At 35.4% G+C, this 22,581-nt stretch overlaps 1 protein-coding gene and 1 pseudogene across 2 annotated transcripts; both read right to left on the reverse strand.

Moving 5' to 3' along the window:
- Nucleotides 1-472: 472 nt before the first annotated feature.
- On the reverse strand, nucleotides 473-1,395 carry LOC140848272 (olfactory receptor 5H8-like; annotated as a pseudogene).
- A 9,021-nt stretch (nucleotides 1,396-10,416) lies between these two features.
- On the reverse strand, nucleotides 10,417-18,249 carry LOC108398799 (olfactory receptor 5AC1-like). Of its 2 annotated transcripts, XM_073230420.1 has the most exons (2): nucleotides 17,348-18,249; nucleotides 10,417-10,435 (listed from the first exon to the last, which is right to left on the reverse strand). In XM_073230420.1, the coding sequence occupies exons 1-2, from the start codon at nucleotides 18,247-18,249 to the stop codon at nucleotides 10,417-10,419; spliced, it is 921 nt and encodes a 306-aa protein (XP_073086521.1). The 2 variants fall into 2 exon arrangements, with proteins under 2 accessions (XP_073086521.1, XP_036857597.2); XM_037001702.2 differs by lacking the exon at nucleotides 10,417-10,435 and having other exon boundaries at nucleotides 17,326-18,249.
- Nucleotides 18,250-22,581: the final 4,332 nt, after the last annotated feature.

Below are 22,581 nucleotides of genomic sequence, written 5' to 3' on the forward strand. Positions count from 1 at the left end.
CTGTAATAGAGAGTGCTCCCAGACCTAGTGTCAGAAGGCCCTGAATATTTGGGGAAAGTTCCTTTTTACAGGGCTTGCAAGGGGTTTTTAGGAGGGATATTGTTATGCAAACAAGTGTTGATTGGTAGGTTGGTAATAATGTAAGCTAATTTCTACTGCCCATGCTCTTTCCCAGAATTCTCTCTGATTGCCCACCAAGAGGGGCTAAACTACAATGCAGATTTATTTTAGTGACTTTATAAGAAGGAAAAGTCACTTTAAGACACCACAGGAGCATACTCAGTTGGACTGTAGCTTTTGGAATGTCTCTGGTTTTATTCCTCCTGCTAGGGATTTTTTCATTAGTAAAAGCTATCTGTAGTCTCAACTCTCTATGGTCACCCTGACCTCTTCCCCTGCTTATCTCTAGTTTCCTGCCTAACACAGCTGCAAAAATTTTGAACACTAATCAACACACAGAAATATCTAATCTTCACAATTCTGTGTTGTTGTGAAAAGAAAATATATATATTACTCTGAGGTCTAAACATTTCTCTTTAACATTCTTGTTAGTGACTCTGTAGATAATTAGGTTTAACAAAGGAATTATGACCGTGTAAAATAAAGAGTCCATATCTTGATCTTCTGATGTGCAGATCCAGGCCACACATACATGAAGATAAGGTGGTCATAGTATAAGTAGACAGAAGAGATGGGCTCCACAGGTGGAGGAGGCTTTCCTTATGCCTTGTACAGACTTCTTTAAGATTGTGAAAAGAACAAGTATATATAAGGTAAAATTAGTCAGGATGGTGAATAGCTGTATTGACCTAGATAAATTAAAAACCATCAGAAAGTTGAAGGGTCAGTACAGGAAATATTAATGAAATTATGTCACAGTAAAATTGATGTGTTATATTAGAATTATAGAAGGTTAATCTGAATAAAAGCCCTATATGAATTATGGCATGAAGAAGACTACCTAGAAATGACAGGATTAAGAGCCAATTGCATAGTATATTGGTTATAATCACTGGATAAAGTATTGGTTTGCATATGGCTATAGAACAATCATTTCATTGTTACTGAAAGAAAATATTCCATGTTACACCGATTGCAAAGGAAAAGAATTGTATCTTGCATTCAGAGAGAGACATCATCATACTCTTGGCAAAGAAGTTGACCAGCATCTTCAGAGCCACTGAGGATGACATCCAAGCATCTACAAATGCTAAATTTCTAAGGAATAAGTACATGAGAATGTGAAGGTGGGCATCATTGCAGATGAGAACAATGAGACTAATGGTGATGAGATATATCACTGAGAACACCAGAAACAGAGATTTTCCACTCTGGTTGATATGTAAATCCTCTGAGGATAAACTCTGTTAGCTCTGTTCCATTTTTAGTTTCCATATCCTTAATAGATGGCCCTTGAAACGAAATGCAGTAAATGCATAAAGATCAAGGATTTATAAAAAATATTCAGTGAGGGTAACTGAAATAAAACCAAATACTAGCTTCAATACCCTTTAATTTTATTTACTCCTACTGTAATACATAGAAACCATCTTGGGGAATTGTAATATTGGAAGAATGCAATTATTTCTGTTCAAAATAAATGCAAGAGTGAACATATTTACAAGACATTCTGAACATGAGAGAATTTATGGGGAAATTGTTGAAATAGTAGGGGAATTCTGTGTGAGACATGAAGGTAGCACCAAAAGTAAAGATGTTAGAAGGGCCTGGATTATAAAATGATTGGATGCCATGTGAAATATTTGAACTCTATTCTTCAAGCAATAGGCATGGACTGAAAATATTTAAGATGGGGAGTGTCATCATCAGACATTTTTTTAAATTAAATATTTTGTTGTAGAAAATAGGGTGCAAAGAAAAGAAACTGATGTCTTGGATACTAATCAGGAAACTGTTATTATTGCCAGTGACTCCCAAACCAGTTTACACATCAGAATTGTCTGGGGAACTTTTTATACAAAATATAGATTCTGAGGTATAGAAATGATTCAGTAGGTCATGAATGGGGTGCAAATATGCATTTTATAAATGCTTTTCAGGTGATTAAACTACATGTGAAATTATTAGTGCATGTGTGATATGATCTTGGAAGTGATGAGGACAAAGAGATCCTGAGTCTCCAGGACTTGTTGACATATTAGATGTCAACAAGGGTTGTGGTCAGTGAAGGAGAGAGGAGTTATTTGGTGACTGATAAATGGCCCTCAAAAATTGAGATTGAGAACTTAGATGCAGTGGCCAGTTTTTGCAGGGAGCATTCTCTGAATATCCAGTTGAGATATACTTAGCAGTGTGATTCTGTAGAGCTTAGTAGAAATAATAAATTGGGAGTCACCGGGGTAGCTGAAAGTCACTGGGTGTGACCTATTCATTTGGAGAGTGTGCATAAAGTAAAAAGGAGGGTGTGAAAAGACATTTGAAGAAATTATATTAAAGAGATTATAAAAGGGATAAACATCTAATTCTCTTGCTACCATATGATTCTTAGTGGCAGATAAAAGCTGTCATCCATTCTAGAAACCAAAAGTTCTAGAAACTGACTTTCCCATCTCCCTAGCACCTAGAGTGAGTGGACTTGATTTAGGATTGCTTACTCAAACACACCTAGACTAGACTTAAAATATGGAGAGAGGCAGACAAAAGATAAGGTTCAAAGAGAATTTTGGTCACTAAGTCAACCAAAGGAGCAATATTAGGACCCCAGGAAATGCATTCTGCACCCACTACAATGGCATTGTCAGTGTGAGCTGTGGCAGTCCAGATTCAGCAGCAATGACAGCAGCTGTCATTGAGCTAGACTTGTGACATGATTTTGCCTTTTGAATGGCTGCCTTCTTTGTGTTCTTGAGCATTCTCCAGTAAATTCTTCAGCCCCTAGCAATTTGTATGTAAAAGCCAACTTCCTTTCAAGTAGCTATGTCCTCTTACAACCAAGAACTCTGGTTCACACACTAAAAAGTGGGGATTGGAAAGCTGAGTGTTGTGGACTTAAAGAGAGGAAAATACTCAAGAAGAACAAAATGAAATACAGTGCCAAGAGTGAAAAAAATGCTCTAGTAGGTTAAGGAGTGAACAAAGATTGTGGAAATAGAGAGATTTTTAGTGGCTTTAGTGAGAGAAGTTTCATTTCGTGATAGAGTTGAGGTCAGGGAATAAAGAGAAGTGAATGGGAAACAAGTGGCACAACAGTAAGAAGAATGAAAGAGTTCTCCCAGATACAGAAAACTGTTGACATTTGTCTACTGCCTATAGACAGGTCGGAATTTTGTTCATGAAGAACAGTGTCATGGAAGTTTTCAAAAGGAGAGAGGAAGGCATTTGAAAGAAAAGAGGGGAAAGAAGTGGAGTGGGAAATTTGGATGCGTGAAAAGAAAACAAGAGGCAGGAAGAGAAGGCAGAGAATAAAAGACAGATACATGTCGGAAGGTATATACAGGTAAAGAAAAGGGATCATAAGTATCAGAGAAAGGTTGAAGAGGAAATAAGGGGAAAGGCTCAGAGGTTGGGGGTAAATATTTGTCTTAACCCTGGTTTTCATTTAAACTTTTCAAAACTAAGAATCCTTTATTTTTTATTTTATTCAAAATTCCAAGTTTATTTTCCTATGGAATTTGTGTATGAAATAGAAACTTTTATTTTAATTTTACTTTAGAAACTTAATTTTGTTCCTAAATATGCTAGCATTGCCTGAAAGTTCTTCCCTTGTTTAAAAATTGCTTTATATTACCACTGTGATTAGAACTGAATTTCTCTAACAATTCTGCTGGTTTTGTTTGATAGCACTTTTTTCTCCACCTATGTTTTTAGCAGAGTAAAACTGAACTATGTATGTCTTTGGGCTTGAAGTGAGTCTCTTATAGGCAGCATATAGATGGGTCTTATTTTTTTATCCATTCAATGACTGTCTTTTGATTGGCGCATTCAGTCCATTTACATTTAGAGTGATTATCGATAGGTATGTACTGACTGCCATTGCAGCCTTTAGATCTGTGGTTACCAAAGGTTCAAGGTTAACTTCCTTCCTATCTAAGAGTCTAACTTAACTTACTTAATATGCTATTACAAACACAATCTAAAGGTTCTTTTCTTTTTCTCCTCCTTTTTCTTACTCCTCCATTCTTTATATGTTAGGTATCATATTCCATACTCTTTGTCTATCCCTTGATTGACTTTGGGAATAGTTAATTTAATTTTGCATTTGCTTAGTAATTAGCTGTTCTACTTTCTTAACTGTGGTTTTATTTCCTCTGGTGACAGCTATTAAACCTTAGGAACACTTCCATCTATAGCAGTCCCTCCAAAATAGACTGTAGAGATGGTTTGTGGGAGGTAAATTCTCTCAGATTTTGCTTATCTGGAAATTGTTTAATCCCTCCTTCAAATTTAAGATAATCTTTCTGAATAAAGTAATCTTGGTTCAAGGCCCTTCTGCTTCATTGCATTAAATGTATCATGTCCCTCCCTTCTGGCCTGTAAGGTTTCTGCTGAGAAGTCTGCTAATAGCCTGATGAGCTTTCTTTTGTATGTGATCTTATTTCTCTCTCTGGCTGCTTTTAGTAGTCTGTCCTTATCCTTGATCTTTGCCATTTTAATTACTATATGTCTTGGTGTTGTCTTCCTTGGGTCCCTTGTGTTGGGAGATCTGTGGATCTCCATGGCCTGAGAGACTATCTTCTTCCCCAGATTGGGGAAGTTTTCAGCAACTACCCCCTCAAAGACACTTTCTATCCCTTTTTCTCTTTCTTCTTCTTCTGGTATCCCTATAATGTGAATATTTTTCCATTTGGATTGGTCACACAGTTCTCTCAATATTCTTTCATTCTTAAGAGATCTTTTTTTTTTCTCTGTGCCTTAACCTCTTTGTATTCCTCTTCTCTAGTTTCTATTTCATTCATCGTCTCCTCCACTGTATCGAATCCACTTTTAATACCCTCCATTGTGCTCTTCAATGATTGGATCTCCGACCAGAATTAATTTCTGAGTTCTTGAATATCTTTCTTTACCTCCATGAGCATGTCAATGATTTTTATTTTGAGCTCCCTTTCAGGAAGATTCATGCGGTCAATGTTATCTTTCTCAGGAGTTGTATTAAAAATTTTACTTTGAACCAGGTTCCTTTGGTGTTTCATATTTGTATATGGCACCCTCTAGTGTCCAGAAGCTCCACTCTCTGGAGCTGCTCAGCCCCTGAAGCAATGTCGGGGGTTGCAGGGGAGTGATATTGGTGCCTGGGGGGAGGAAAGAGCTGTTTCCTGCTTCCTGGCTGCTATGACTGTCTCCACTGCCTGAACCAGTGGGCCAAGCACACAGGTGTAAGCTTTTATGCTCTGTGTTTGAGTTGCTATAGACAGATCTTAACCTTTGGCTGGCCTAACACCAGGGTAGGGTTTGCCAGTTTGAGAGCCAGGTGGGGCTGGCCGGGAGAAAGGTGCAGTAGGCTGCATATCCCGGAGGGGGTCTTTGGAGCTGTGTAGCCAGCCAGGGAGCCGGAGTGCCTGAAGATGGTGAAAGCTCCCATCCTGCTAGGCAGAGCACCCCTGGACAGTTTTGTCTACCTGTCCTTTCTCCTGAGCAGTAAGCTCTGTGCAATCCTTGCCCCTTTAGCAGCCCTCTTAGCTAAGGGCTTCCTTGTTAGGAAGTCTCTCAGACTACCCGCCTTTCTTTTGTCCCAGAGCAGCCGGATATGGACCCCTGCTTTCCACACATGGCTGGAATCTCAGTATCTCCAGGAATTCTGCCTATATTAGCTTTGCAATCCCCTAATCATGAGAGTATCATGAAAGCATCATGAAATCTCTGTTTGTGCTCCCAGAGCAGATCTCCGGAGTTAGGTATTCAGCAGTCCCAGTCCTCCACTCCCTTCCCGCTCCATTTCTCTTCCTCCTGCTGGTGAGCTGGGGTGAGGGAGGGGCTCGGGTCCCACTGGGTCACAGCTTTGGTATGTTACCCTGTTCTGTGAGGTCTGCTCTTTTCTCCAGGTGTATGCAGTCTGGCGCAGTCCTCTTCCCTGTTGCTCTTTCAGTACTAGTTGTATTAAATATATTTTCATATTATATCCATTTTAGGAGGAAACCTCTGTCTCATCTCTCACACCACCATCTTTAATCCTCCTCCTAAAGGAGTTTCAACTTAATTCCTAAAATTGAACTGAAGACTGGGACCTCATACAGGCAATATAAATAACTAGCACCAATAATTGCTGTTGTTAAATATATGTTTATTTGGAATGGGCTCCCTTCCATTCAATTCCAGATTACTAAATAATCAAAAATTCTCAAGTTCAATGTGTGTTCAATTACTAAGTCATAAAGCTGGAAAGTGCACTGAAGGGACATTTTCTGCATTATATATATAAAATACCTATATATATATATATAATACTTAATAAAATTATTGTCAAAAGTGGATGAAAGGACAGGTTAATATTTAAGTGATTTAACTTAAAAATTTAATCACAGAATATAATTAATTAAATGAAATAAATATTTTGAATAGAATTGTCAGAAAGATTTCTTACGTAGGAAATATGACTTGAATCTTCAAAGTCACTTTTAAATATTTTAACATTCTAGATCACCGAAACTTATCCTGTGGAGTCAATGAAATTATGCTAGCCATTTAAATAAATATTATTAAAGAGTACAGTTCAGTCTTACAGCTATTTGGCTTATCCATATTTTACACAATATTAAAATATACAAATTACTTGCTACTTGTTTTCCATTTTCAACTAGCTATTTTGGCATCTTGTAAGCCAAATCAGAATTTTTGTAAATTTAGCAGTATTTTTAACTTTCTATAAAATACTAATGAATATCACAGAACCCAATTTCTCTTACCAATATCTGTTAAGAAATTCTGGAGTTCCTTTTAGTGTTAGGCTTTTGAAAGTAGAAAAAAATACAATAGCACTGGAATGACAGTAACATAAGTAGCAATTTTTTGCAAACTGATTAATTTTGGAGGCTTCATTTGCAAAGCTCAAGAAAATGTTGTTTTATATAAATTTGTCTTGAACACAAAAGTCACCCAATTGTACAACTGTGAACTTTTACCAGAAGAGGAAGGAGTGAAGAGCTAAAATTCCCATAATAGCACCCAAGGATTCCCTTCAGGACAAAGCCCGGCTGTTCCTCTGGGTATTGTGGACTTGGACATGTATGAGAAGTACAGGTTATTCCACAGGGCATTACAGACTCTGAAAACATAAACAGCAAATCAGTGTAGACTGTTAATTTTAACAATTGAAATTACACTTCATGCCACTACTTTCCACCAGAGGTGACACTTCTGACATGCTTATGCAAACTTCAGATACTCTGTATTTTGATGTTTTGCACGCTTTGATTAGTATGATCTTGTGTGAGCTGTTCGTACCTGATTTTACTGAGGCCAAAGTTTTAGATTCCCTTCAGGAGCCATCTCCAAGTAAACATGTCCTCCTCATGCAAACTGCAGCTCACATTCCAGATGTATACCTCACTCCCCACTTTAACCTGAAAACTGGTAATATATTTTACTAGACAAAGATCTGGGGGAGGAGCAGAGGGAAAGTAAAGACAAAGGACCACAGTGGGAGGTGGCCTAGAACAGTGCTTCACAAACTTTAACACCTGTGAATCTCCTAAAGATCTTGGTAAAATGCAGATTCTGTTTCAGAGGTCTGGGTGGGATCCCTGGGTCTTCATGTCTAACAAGGTGATGCCTTAGGACATGTGCTATCTACAGGGCCTTCATCACTGGAGGGCCTAGACTATCGGAGAGCCTAGATGACTGAAAAACACTGAATGGTGTATGTAGCTGGCAAGCCAAGAGAGAAGTGGGAAGGAGCCAGATGTGGTCAGGGAGTCCAGCATGGGTGGAATAACATGGGGCCTGGGAGGTTAGATCAGGGCCTTAGTTCTTTACTGCCATTAAAGGAAAACTACTGAGGTATTTTGAACATGGTGGTAATGTGTTCAGATGTGCCTCTGTACATTTACAGAGAACATTGTCAATGAACATTCATTCAGAAAAATAATTGATTTACTTTTTTGTCAGAAATATCACAAATAATTAACTTACCTATTTGTGGCATTTTGATGCAATATGTAAAAAGAAACTTAACCTACAATTGAATCATGGTTGAACATAGGGGGGAAAGAAGGGCATTTTTGTTAATGTCCTTAATTAACTCATTGATCCATTTTTCTGCTTCCTTAGAATTTTGCTAGTGAAAGACAAAGAAGTAGAGAAAAAAATAACATAGATAAAGAGAATTCACTGTGAAAACTGCAGAAAAAGTTGAGTAAGCAGTATGATGCGCAGAGGTAGCTTGTAACATAACCAAAATTTGACTTAAATTTACTACCTCCTTCAATTTTGTATCATTATCTCCTGACTCATTTTGTTGCCTATTTATGAATACAAAAGGTCTATATATCTGCTTCTGGCAGGACTTTCCTTTTTATTTTAGTTATTTTAATAGGTGGTTTGTGGCATCTCATTGTTTTTTTAATTTGCATTTCCTTGATGATTAATGATGGCTAGCATCTTTTTGTGACCTTATTTGACATCTGTATGCCATCTTCAGTGAAGTCTGTTCAAATCTTTTGCCCATTTTTTAATTGGGTTGTTTTCTAATATTTGAGCTTTGTAAGTTCTTTATATATCCTGGATATGAGTCTTTTTTAGACATATAATTACACACTTTTTCTGAATTTCATTATAGAAGTGTTTTTTGAAAAGCATTTATTTGAATGAAATTTATATTTTTCCTTTTATAGGTTGTGGTTTGTTGTTATATTTCTTGATTATATATTTAGATCTATGATCCATTTTGAGTTACTTTTTATGTTATCTAGATCAAAGTTTGGGGTTTATTGCATATAGATATCCAATTTTCCAGCATCATTTGTTGAAAAGACTAACCTTTCTCCACTGAATTACCTTTGCACATTTGTTCAAAATCAGCTGTCTGTATACTTACTGATTTATTTCCAGACTCTATTCTGTTGCATTCATCTCTTTGTCTTTACAATACCACCACACTGCCTTGATACTGAAGTTCTATAGCAGTCTTGGAATCAGATGGCATCAGACCTCTAACTTTGTTTTTCTTTTTCAAAATTATCTTGACTACTCTACATCCTTTACATTTCCAAGTTAAAATTAGAGTCAGCTTGTCAATTTCTATGTGAAACCCTGCTGGGATTTTGATTGGGATTGTATTAAACCTATAAATGTATTTGAGGAGAATTTACATTTTTTAATATTGAATCTCCCAATCCATCTTTCCATTTATTTAGGTTTTCTCTAATTTCTCTCAGAAAACCTTTCTTTCTTTCTCAGTGTATATCTCTTGCACTCATTTGACAGATTTACCAGTAAGTTTATCTATCTATTCTACATACTATCTATGTACATGTGTATTATACATACTATACATACATACATCTACATATTTAAAAATAAGGAAATTATGTAGTATGCATATAGTTTTACAATTTACTATTCCTGCTTAATATATTTAGAATGATAACTCTACTAAAAAGAAGTCCCTATTGTGATTCGTACTGCACTTCACTTTTTCTTTCTTCCAGTGTAAGGAGATATTAATATGATGTACAAAAAAAAACCAAGATTCTGGTGGGACCATATGAATGGTTTACTGGGCATCCAAAGCTCAGCCTTTGGCTTTGACTTACCATTGCTTCTCTCTTCTTTCATGATAAATGCTCAGTAGTCCCCTGGGCATGCTTTTTGTAATAGGCCCCATTATCTCTCTCTTCTTTCTGGCCAGAGAAGTAAGTTCACCCATGAACTTTTCTTTCCAGATATGACCAGCTCCACTTCACTGGCCACCACGCTTTGGTCTGGTCAACCCAAGCCAACTTTGTGCACCAAGGGTAACATGTTTTCTAACTCCATCTCTCCCAGCACTAGAAATTGAAATCCAGTTTGGACTCACAAGCAGAAAGCCCCTTGGACCTCTAACCTAGGCCATAATGTCCTGTCTTATTTTGACCAAAGCTCAGATAACAATGTATTTTACTTTGCTTTCTTTTCCCTACACTAATATCTTCTGTAGAGTATCTAAAAGATTTAGGCACTTCTCTCAAAAACTCCAAGAAGAAGATGTATCTACTTCTGCCTATTTGTTTTATAAAATATATGGACTTGGACTCTGAAGAGTTTTAGCTAAAAATTCAAATAAAAAACCACACAAGTATTCAGGTATCTATTCTTCTTAAGTACTCTATGGTAGTTTGTGTTTTCTCAGGGAATTTGCTCATTTCATGTAAGTCAACAAATTTGTAGACAGAAAGTTGTTCAAGATACCTCTTTATTGTCTTTTAAACATTGTAGCATCTGTAATGATGTTCCTCCTTTCTTTTCTGATATTTGCATTTTCTGTCATTTAGTAATTTGTCTTCTTTTTCTTGGACAGTTTGACTAGAAGTTTATCAATTTTATTAATCTTTTCAAAGACCCAGTTTTTCATTTCATTGATTTTTCTGTTGTTCTTGTTTCAATTTGATTGATTTGTAGTCTTATATTTATATATTTCTTTCTGCTTGCTATGGGTTTAATTTGCTCGTATCTTTAGAGTGTCTTAATTTGGAAGCTTAGAACAATGATTCAATCCTTTCTTATTTTCTAATGCAAGCATTTAATGCTATAAATTTCTTTTTAAACACTATTTTAGCTACACCCCACGTATTTAAATATTCGTATTTTTATTTTCATTCTATTTAAAATACATTCTTCTTACCCTTGCTACCAACTCTAACCCATGGGTGTTTAGAAGGATGGTTTTTTTAATCACCAAATACATAAAGATTTTACAAACATCTCTCTGGTTGCTAGTTTAGTTCTGTTATGGTTTATATTTTGTATTCAATTATTTTAAATATACCGAGAATAGGGTTTGTTGAATGTTCAGTGTGCACATAAAATACTATGTAATTTGCTGCTGTTTGATGGAGTATTCTATAAATATCATGTTGGTTGGTAGATTTTTATTTGAGGTCTTCTTTACTCCTACTGATATTTTCTCTATCAATTGTTACATCAATTATTGAAAAAAGGAGTATTGAAGTCTTAATCTATAATTATAGGTTTGTCTGTTTCTCCTTTCCATTCTATCAGTTTTTTCTGCAAATATTTTGAAGCTCCATTGTTCAGTGCTTACATATTTAGCATTATTTTGTCTTCTTGATGAATTGAACCCTTTATCATTTTGCATAGTCCCTGTTGATCTCTGGTAATATTCCTTGATCTGAGGTCTGTTTTGTTTGAAAGCCACTCCAGCTTCCTTTTGCATAGTGTATCTGTTTTTCATCCTTATGCTTCTAATTTATCTAAGTCTTTATATTTGATGTGTGTTTCTTCTCAGTAGTATATAGTTGAATCCAATTGGACAATTCATCTTTTTTTAGTGTCTTATACAATTTATATTTAATGAAATTATTGATGTGGTTGAATTGAAAGCTATTATTTCTCTAGATGCTTTTCATCTGTTCTTTGTTCTCATTTTCCTCTTTTCCTGTCTGCTTTTGGATTATAGAGACTTTCTGTGATTCTATTTTATATGCTCATTTGGCTTATTATTTATACATTGTCTATATTTTGGTGGTTCACATAGAGTATACAGTATATCACTTTAGTCACAGTCTATCTTCAAATAATATTATACCACTACATATGTACTGTAATAATATAATAGTATACTTGCAGTTCCTCCCTCCAATCTTTTCTGTTTTGTTGTCATATATTTTCTTATTATATATAATATGTAAACACAATATATTTGCTACTCTTCTTGGCATTCAGGTTTCTTTTAGAGTTATTCAAAATAAGAAAGAGATTCTTTGGTAGGAACCTAATTTTAACTATTATCAGATGTCCTTGTGTAGCACCACGTTCCTCTTTGGTATCATTCCTTCTGCCTGAAGAACTTCCTTTCATTTTCTTTCCTCTAGGTCTTCTGGTAATGAATTTACACAGTTTTGGTATTAAATGTTTTCATCTCATAGTCTTTTTTTCTCTCACTGTTTCCCAGGTTTCTAAAAGATCAAAGTGATGAGTGATGTGAGGTAAATTAGGAACACCATTGAACTGGAAATTTCTTCTAACCAGTTCCCCCAGACTCACTGCCACCATTCTTTATGTCCCCAATTTCCTATTTCTAGGCCAAAAGCCCTACCACAAATCCCAGAGTTCTGTTTCCCCAGCTTCCCCCTTCCCTCTGCCAACCCCCCATATGCACTCTTTCAGAGAAGGGTATGCACCTCAGTTTGAATGCATGGGCAAGTGCAGAGTGGACCTGGGAAGAGGGGAATACTTCACCCTCAAAGGTCAAAGGGACTAAGGAGTACAGAGTCGAGAAGTGAGAGGCCCCATAGTCTGGGGTGCCAACATGGGCTTTGGTGCCCCCTGTGAAAGCAGGCTCAGCAGCCTCAAAACCCTCTTGTTGGGACTAGTTCCTGCTGGATCACCTGCCCCTCTGGTACCAGGTAGAGTCACACTCAGACTGTGGCCTTGTCAGGCCCAAGCTGCTTGGTTCTCAATGCCCATCTACTTTCTCTTTTGAGCCTGCTGCAGGAGAGTCTCCTTTTTGCCTTTTGCATGAAGATTCTTGTTCGTGTTCACTCCCTCCACTCACTCCTGGAGCGGGGGCCACAGTTTGATGCTGAGTGTTGTTGACACTGAGCTGCAGAGCCTTTAAATGGCAGATGCTCCCTTGGCTGAACACCTTCCCACAAGGTGAACCTTTTCTGCCTCAGGAGCTTGGCAAATTGTTTGAGGACTTCCATAAAGTTCTAGTGTCATGGGACTTCTCTGGGTTTTGCTCCAGTTTCACCTTATCCAGTTTCATGGCACCAGGAGGACGGTGCAAGGTTGGGGAGAGGCCCCTTCAGAGTTGCTCTCTACCCTGGGTCCATTCTGGCCCTCAGACTAAGAGATCTCCATCAACCTTGAGGAAGCAGCCCCACACCAACGTAAGGGCCTCACTATACCCTCCTTCTGCAGCACTCCCACACCATAGAGCACCCAGAACCTCCCACACCTCAACCACTGCTCAATCCCTGACCAACTCCTGGCCATGTGGGAGGGGCTACGAAGAGGGGTGTTAAAAGCCCATCCAGGTGGGAGGTTCAACCCAGCCCAGATCCAGCCCTCATGGCCTGTCACCTACACCTATGCCTACATCTGTGGCAGCCAAAGGTAGGTCCCTCCATTGGGAATAAAGTTCCCCATGCCAGGGGCCTGAAACACATTCATGTTCGAAGTTATTTTTTAGTGGATAAAACTCTTGAGTTGGCAGGTATTTCCCCCCCACAATTTGAAGTATGTCATTCAATTACTCAATTATCTTTGACTGTGAAAAACTTTTTTCCCTTCTGCTACCTTCAAACTTTTATCTTTATCTCTGGTTTTTAGCCACTTCAATAAATGTGTCTAGGTGTTTTCGTGTTTTTATTTTGTCATGATTTGATTTCTGTTTACTTATCCTGCTTCACATGCTATGTATTTCTTGTATCTTTGATTTGATATCTTTCATTTTTTTAAAAATTGGTCATTATTTCTTCATATATTTCTTGTTCCCATCCCTTCTCTTTCCCTCTCAGTTTCCAATTGTGCATGTTAGATAACTTTATAGTCTTACTCTATACTTGAATGCTCTTTTTTGTTTTTATTCTTTTTTCTTTGTGTTTATTTTAATAATATCTATTGGCCTATATTCAAATTCACTGTTCTTTTCTGCACTGTGTCTAATATCCAGGAGAGCTCATGAAAGGCTTCCTTTACCTCTTTTCTCATGTTCTTTAAAAATTACTTCTAGCATTTTCACTTGACTTTTTAAAGCAATCTTCTATTTCTGTCTCTGAAATTCCCTACCTTTTCATGCATGGGAACTTTACCATATTAACCATGATCATTTTAGATTTTCTGACTAATAGTACTAAACACTGAGTCATATCTGAGACTGATTCTTTTGATTGTTTTGTCTACTGACACTGGGTCATGTCTTTCTTGCTATTTTTGTCCCAGAGCATTTAAATCTGGTCTTCATGTTAAGGACAGTAAAAATGAAAGTAAGGAGTACTTAAAGTAGTAATTGTGTCATACTGAAATAAGATGGAGAGGTATGCCTGGTTCCTCCATAAAATGCACAATTCTATCTTAGGATACAGAGGTATCTTATCTGTGTCCTGCCAAACCTGAGACATGATGTAAATGCACATAATTTATTTATGAATAGTTGATGAGTGAGAAAGTGAGGAAGTGAGACAGGAAAGGGAATGTAGCCAAAAAAATGTAACATATGAAACAAGTTACAACTGTGGGCAACCAAGCTTAATCTTTTCTGGAAATACCATGAGCCAGTGTCAAGCATGAACTTTAAATTTATATCAACCAAAGGGAAAAATATTGAGGTTATTTATTCACCAATTTTCATCAGTTGTTGATTGCTAAATGGTCTGGGGGAGAGTCTATGAATAGCATTTATCTTCCAAATCTTTAGTCTACCTTAACTGAGGATAGAATAGCTCTGGTTATCAGAGCAAGCATTAGGTACACAAAAATAGTTAGAAAAGATACAGGCAGATACCAACACTACCTGTGACAGGGAATCTACAGGAATCAATGGCAGTGTGATCTGTCACTCACAGTAAGCCATGCAATGCTGTCATGTGTGACCATTGTAGTGGTCAGAGTGTTCCTCAGGCAACCCATTCTCAAAAATGAAAGTGAGGTTTGTTCAAAAATAAGCAAGGAAATGATGGAACTTGCTATTTTCAACTTAGCCGAAAACAGTATCTCAAAGTGAGTCATAGCAAACAATTTATACTGTGTAACCCTAACATAGAGCCTCCTAATTGGAAAAGTGTGTCCTCTGATATTGCCAAAATTCCCTTAAAATAGTACTAAACACTGAGTCATATCTGAGACTGATTCTTTTGATTGTTTTGTCCATTGACACTGGGTCATGTCTTTCTTGCTATTTTTTGTCTCAGAACTTTTAAGTTGGGTCTTCATGTTTAGAACAATAAAAATGATTTATTTTATGGTCTTTAAAATCTTACTAAACACTTATTATACTGTTTCTAGTCACATCATCATTAGTCATTGGTATTGCTCACGGTGTCTTACACACAAGGCAGACAGCCACACAGTGTTGTCATGAATAGTGTCCATGAATTAAGCAGTGCACACAAGCTGCACAGCCTTTCATAATCGCTCTGTATACAGTTTTCACACTATTCGTGGAATCCATTATTTCTCTCTCAATAGCTTATAAATGTTATCTCACTGTCTTTGTATTTTCAGTGCAACAGATGGAAAGTCAGGTGTTATTGTACTTATCTTTCCTTTGATAGTAACCCTGTCTCTCTGTCTAGTGGGTTGTAGATCTTCTCTTTGCCCCTGGAGTCGGCACTGTTTGTCAGGAACACATTATTCTCATGGTTGCTATGCTGTAAGTGACATCCATTGAAGGTTATTTATCTTAGGAATTGAAGAATTCCTTTGTTTCTGAGAAATGACTTACTCTATATTTTAGACTGAGTGAGCCTGACTTGCCAATTCTAAAATCACCAGCTTAAACGGTGTAAATGCCCTGTAGTAAATGTGCTTCCTCCAGTCCTAGGTTCTCTCCTAAAATATTCTTAAAAGATGAATACTCCAATGTATGAGATTTTCTGATGAATTTGAATATATTATGGCTTCTTAGCACTTGTATTGTGAAACAATAGTGTCCTTAGTTCACAAATATAAAAATAAATCTGCCTGCTTAAAGAGAGGACAGGGGACCCTGCAAAATCATGGACAGATTAGGCACTTTAATCTCCTTCAGTACCAAAGATGCCTCGATGAAGTCCCTCCATTTATATGACAAGGGCCATTTACTTCTAATACTGGTTAGATTTGTAGAGATTTTGGATTTGGTTGCCTTCATTGTATACATTTCTCTTGTCAGTGCCTGTTTAGATGGTTGATCACATTTATATGAATGATCACATTATATGATCACATTTATATTAAAACTTAGTTTTAAGTTCATGTACTCTCTGTGCCCTGTAAAAAGTCAAAGATAGCCTAACACAGGGCAGAGGAGCTATATGCAGTGCTGGCTTCAGTCCTGTATTGCATCCTCCTAACTTGCATGCCTATTACATCCATACATCAGGCTTTCTGTATTCATGATTCTTCCTCTTAATTCCTCCTTACAACTGAGCAGTATCAGGTCATCACCTGGCAATTTTGCAGCAACAATAGATAGTCAAAGATATTACAGATTCATCAGATTATGCATTTACTACCTTAGAGTTCCTTTTTTAGGAACTCCAAATTTAGGAATTTAGGAGATGGCCAACATCAAAAGTCACTATACATTCCTTACAGAACAGTCAGTGAAAGAATAATAAATACTACTTGAAGGCTACCACAATCATTTCTGAATTAAGAACTATTCATAATGGCACTTACCCAAATTAAGATACATTGCATCCTATAATTGCAGAAGTAAGTTATTTTTACTTAAATAATAATAAACATGTAAAGGATTATAAGAAGAGCAGCAATTTTATAAATTTTTTTTCTTTATTAGACATATAAAGGTGTCTAGTAGACTCCTGATATCTGAAGGCATATATCCTGAAATCTTCCAGTATCTGCAAATTCTTAAATACAAATACTGCCTATAATTTCCCTGATAAAATGTACTGTGTATTTTTGTGTATTTGAACTATACTTTTATTCAATAGTACACTTTTTTTTCATTCCAACATCCATTATTCTTAGTAAAATCCATCAATCTCTTCTATTCTGTGCTTTTCACACTTTTTCTTCACTACAAAGAAAGTTTTCTCTTCAGGGACAGTTTCCTCCAAGAAATCGCTTCACCTTAGAATCTGAACTGTTGAGAAGAAGCAAGAGTATTGACATGCAGGCTCTGGACAATTGTGTTGTCTCGATCACACCAGCCTTAAAGAAACATGTAATTGTCTGCCACAGTAAAATTACAAATTACTATATCTAATTTAGAGGGAATATACAGAGAGTCAAAAACTGCAAATTCCAAGTACTTGATTTTAAAAAGAATGTTCTGTTTTTCATAAAGAACTCAGTTTTGTGTTATATGAAGATCTTCCATTGAGACAAATCTCCACTGAAGCTGACTTTCATCAGCAAGGACTCAAGAACTGCCCCACACACTGCCTTATGTTAAATTGTAAAGCAAAGCTCATTTGCTTAACTCCAGACCTCTTGTGTTTTTCAGTTTGAAGAGGACAAGTTTGAAATTTGCCTTAGGAACTACTTATTTATCATTCTCCACAAGGCACCTATAACCTCTTTGTTCCTCAGACTGTAAATAAAAGGATTTAACAGAGGAATTATGACTGTATAAAATAAAGAATACATTTTATCTTGATTTTCAGCTGGCCCAGACCCAGGACGCACGTACATGAAGAAGAGAGTGCCATAGAACAAGGAGACGGAGAGCAGGTGGGCGCTGCACGTGGAGAAGGCTTTGCTCCTGCCCTTTTCAGACTTCTTTTTCAGGATGGCAAAGAGGACACGGGTGTAAGAGACCATGATGGCCATAAACGTGAAGGATTGTATAAAGACTGAAAATATAATAATCAGAAGCATATTAACTCTAGGGTCGGTACAGGAAATCTTGAACAGTTGTAAAATTTCACAGTAGAAATAATGTATTACACTGGACTTGCAAAATGTTAATCTAAATAACAAACTGACATGCATCACGGGATGAAGAAACCCAATAATATATGAAACACCTAATAACTGACTGCAAAAGATATTGGACATCACTACTGAATAAAGCAAGGGGTTACATATGGCTACATAGCGGTCATAGGCCATTACTACCAGAAGGAAACATTCCGTGTTTGCACTGGAAGCAAAAACATAAAATTGGGTAATACACTCAACTAGAGTTATCATATGATTCTTAAATAAAAAACTCATTAGCATCTTGGGAGTCACAGAGGATGAAGAACAAGCATCTGTAAAGGCTAAACTACCAAGAAATAAGTACATGGGGGTATGAAGATTCGAGTCCTTCCAAATGAGAAGAATGAGTCCAAGGTTGCCCACCATAGTTGTTAGATAGATGACCAAGAATACCAGGAACAGGGGTACCTGCAGCCCTGGAAGACTTGTAAGTCCTACGAGAACAAATTCATACACCTGTGTTTTATTTGCTTCCATCATATTCAGTCAGGGTGATCACTGCAATGAAAGAGTAAGTGAAGAACACAATCATAAAAGACCCTGAAAAGAATCAAAGTTTTTTTTGAAAAAAAAATGCATCTTCCTTGGTTATATATCCTCATTAATCAGAACATTTCCCTTTACCCTTGAGTAAGTATTCTTTACAAACAATAAGTATTTGGGAAGCTGGTCTTAAAAATTGGGGAAAAAATATATATATAAAGATTTCATTATTTGTATAAGAGGAGTGGACTTATTTTTTAATTTATAAAAATTGATTGCAGTTTAATAATCATCTTATAATTTAAAAACCTTTAAAAATATAAATAAAATTAAGCTTTTTAAATATGCTAAAGATGAGTTATCAAAACAAATAGCACACATTCTAAATAAAGTACCATCTCCCTCCAAATTGAGGACATATTGAAATGCTCTCATCACCATTATTATACAGTATTTTCTTAGAAATTATAATACATCTTAGATATGAAAATTAACTAAAATAATATAACAAAGATATAATAAAATATAATAAAAATTTTAGGGGATAAATTCATATTTTCTGCTGTTATATTATAATTAAGCAAATAGTATATAATCTTAAGTACTATATAGGATGAATATAGAAATAATTACTGGATTTTTTTCTATGCAAACAATAATCAACAAAAAGAAATAAAAGGGAAATATATCAATTGTAACAGCCATAACACTTTAAAATATATTGAAATAATTTTTTAAATTTGTAAGAACTATGTTAATAAAATTACAAAAGCTTACTAATGGGTATTAATACAATTTCTGAAGAAATAGCCAGAATATGTTCTTAGATAAAATATGTTACTAGAACTGAAATTCATTTCAATTAGAATCCTAATTGCTCTATAATATTATAGTAGCACATAATTCATATAAAATAAAACTATTTTGAAGAGAAGGAAAATTGAACAGTAAGAAAGTTATCTATAGCAGTGTCAAAACATAAAGCAGTTCTATAGAATATGATAAAGCATGTGGAAATAGGAAAATATAATAGTAAAACCAAATAAAAATTCCAAAACAGATTCAAGTGTGTATTAGAATTTAACATATTACATGGATGACTTTTCCATTGAGGAAGATGATGATTTGTTCAATGAATATTATGGCTGTATTTGCCTACCTGAAAAAAAGTAAGAATGGCTCCCTTTTCTATGCCTGTGTTAAAACTGCTGTTGAATCAAGGACTTAAAAGTATACACACATACATACATACATATGTACATAAATAAATATTTAAGAAAATTCATGAAATAAATATAATTTAAATATATTTTAATATCTTTGACTAATATAAGAGACCTGTAAGTTATAAAGATAAAAGTATATTTAAGCTAATTTTTAATTGCACAAAAGCAGAGTATGTATCAAAACCATAACAAGATGAAAAAGGAATAAAGCTTTGCAGGGAATATGTATAATAAATATAACAGGTAAAATATTAGTGCCTAACACACACAAAGAAATATTACATATCAATAAGAAAAGTCAAATAATTCAATAGAAAAGTGCACATCAAATTGAAGATCAAGTGACATAAAAATATGTCAACACAGTCAATAAATATAGGGAAAGATGTTCACCTTCCCCAGTACTTAAGATATTCACATAAAATAAGACATTATTTTTTGTTCCTCAGATTAGAAAAATTTACTGCTTGTGGGAAATTGGAAATGGCCACTCCCACACTTACTAGTGAAAGTGTAAATCATTAAGTCTTTTAAAAACAATTTGACAATATGTTAAAAATAAAAATGCACATACTCTTCATGCCTGCGATCCATTTTATAGCAATAACATATCATTTCATAGGGAGAGAAGTCTACTGCAGCATTGTTCATGGTGGCAAAGGACTGGAGGTAATATAAAATTAATCAGAAAGAAGCAACAGTTGAACAAATCCTGGTGGAATCATACTAATCATTATTATGGCTTTCATTTTAATGAGTTATTTGCTCTACCAGTTGTCTCAAAGAAACTTCCACAGCTGTCAGGAAAATGAGAAAAGCAGGACGCAGAAAAACACACCTGATTTGATCACATTAAACAAACTGACAATAAAGTCTTAATATTCTCACTCTATGTATAGTTATGAACACACATACACATATATATTCAAAAGTAACCATATCAACTTAAAGGTTATGTAAAATGATAGACCCCAGGTTGTTAATATTTATTGTCTAGGTTGAAGGCAATAGGAGAGAATAACAGAAAGGAGAAGAGAAATAAAGAGACCTCTGAGAAAGTTTTTGATAAAAACACAGTATATATTATCTAATTTATACAATTGAGATATTTATGTATGTAAAAAGATATTTTAAGGATAGCCATAAGCATATTAATAGTGACAAAGAGAAAAGCAGAGAAACAAGAATAATAATGCTATTATTGCATTTAGTAGGTGGCAGTAATCTTAAATGAAAAGATAGGAATTTCTAATAAATATATTTTTATGTAAAAATATGTCTTAAATTCAGAAAATTTTTGGATTACATAACACATGCTTTTGAATATTTTCCATGATATCTGGCTTGATCCATTGAGAGTAATTTTTCTTTTTTGCTGGAATAGCCAAAAGGTACTTTGTTAATGAATAGTTTAGATATACAAGTACAACAAAAATTTTTAGTGTTTTTCGTGTAAAGGTGCCTTTTTTTTGATATATTGCTTACTATTTTATAACTTTTATCTGTACTATAGATAGAACATTTGATGCAGTCTTTAAATAATTTGATTTTGTTATATGCATGGATTTTGCCTAAAAGTAAACAAAAGAAGATATGCCAAGATATTTGTAGTTGAATGCGAAGACTTAGATTATCTAGAAGAGAATCTACCTATAATTTGGTATGTAAATTCAGTTGTTTCTCAAAATAAAATGAAAAGCACAATTTTATATACATACTCCTTGTTGATTTAAATACATTTAAAAATTACCCACTAACCAAAATTGGATTTGTTTAACCATAAAATAGACCCAAAGGTAATATTTTTCTTAATGGCTCATTAATGGTTATTTCCCATCTTCACTGAAGGTAGAACAAGAAAAAATTAGCTTTAAAATTTATCTTTTAAAATTCATACCCACTAGTAGCCCTGGAAACACAGCGCCAGCAAAAAGAGGACTGGTGTGTCTCTGCTAAAAACCGGCCTTAAGGACACTGGCAGCAAGTCATGTAGTTTCCAAAGTAGAGGTTTCATCCTGAGTGAGCCTACCTACCTTTCTTGCCAACTCTAAACTCATGACTGATGATCCCAGTATTCACAATCAAGTCAAGAGCTATGAAGTGTTTGGATCTTTTTCTCATCTATCTGTATCCATAATATATATATATATATATATATATATATATATATATATATATATATATATATATATATATATATATACAAAAAATCATCATCCCACCTGTTTGGAGTTAAGGGTCCTAACAGTTATCACTGGTGACTTTAGCTCATCTCTCATGATTTCATGAATTAATTGAGGAAGATTGAGCAGCATAGTTTAGTTGTCCATAGTCTGACAAAGAAAATTTGCTATAGGATGAAATAACCTCTGAAACTTTTGAGTCATTATCGTTATTTTTTTCTCATTCTTCTATTATCCAGTTTACTATTAAAATGAAATCTTATTGTGCATGTCTCAAATCTCATAGGGTTACCAGGATTTTCATTTCTTATCTGGTTATTTCATAATCAAACAGGCAAATAGAAAAGCTACAAAAATGAAAACTTGGCTAGATTCCAGTCCTCACCCAGTTCCTGTAAGCCTTTGGGATATTGAGAAAGTAGTGGTTTTCTTCAAGAGAGATGATAGGTTTCTGAAGAAAAAAGCCAAAAACTTTGTATTTCCCTCTACCACACTCTACATTAGGCCCACAGTCATTTTATGAACTTAGGAATTGCCAAACTGATGACGCAACCATTGTTTCCACACCCATGGCTGCACCTCCTCTCACAAGCATTAAATGAAGAAAAGTACAGGGAGCAGAATGAAGCTGTGATTACTTGTGCAGACTTCCCCTGAAAACCTCAATTGCAGGGAGAGGATATTTATTTGTACTCTTTTTCGAATCTGTTAATGAAAAAGAAAGAAAGAAAGAAAAAACTTGGAATTCCCTCAGTGAAAGTTACCAAGAAGTTATAGAATTCCCTATAGGTTGAAAGCAAAGCTTTTCTACTGGGCATTGTGAGCTAATCAGCAAATCACCCTAGACATGCAATTAGAACCAACCTTTCTGTCCTTAGTGTTCACTTCAAGGGCAATTTCACAAACTGCCCCTGGGTAGT

Source organism: Manis javanica, chromosome 3 (genome assembly GCF_040802235.1).
Source record: "Manis javanica isolate MJ-LG chromosome 3, MJ_LKY, whole genome shotgun sequence".
Lineage (NCBI taxonomy): Eukaryota > Metazoa > Chordata > Mammalia > Pholidota > Manidae > Manis > Manis javanica.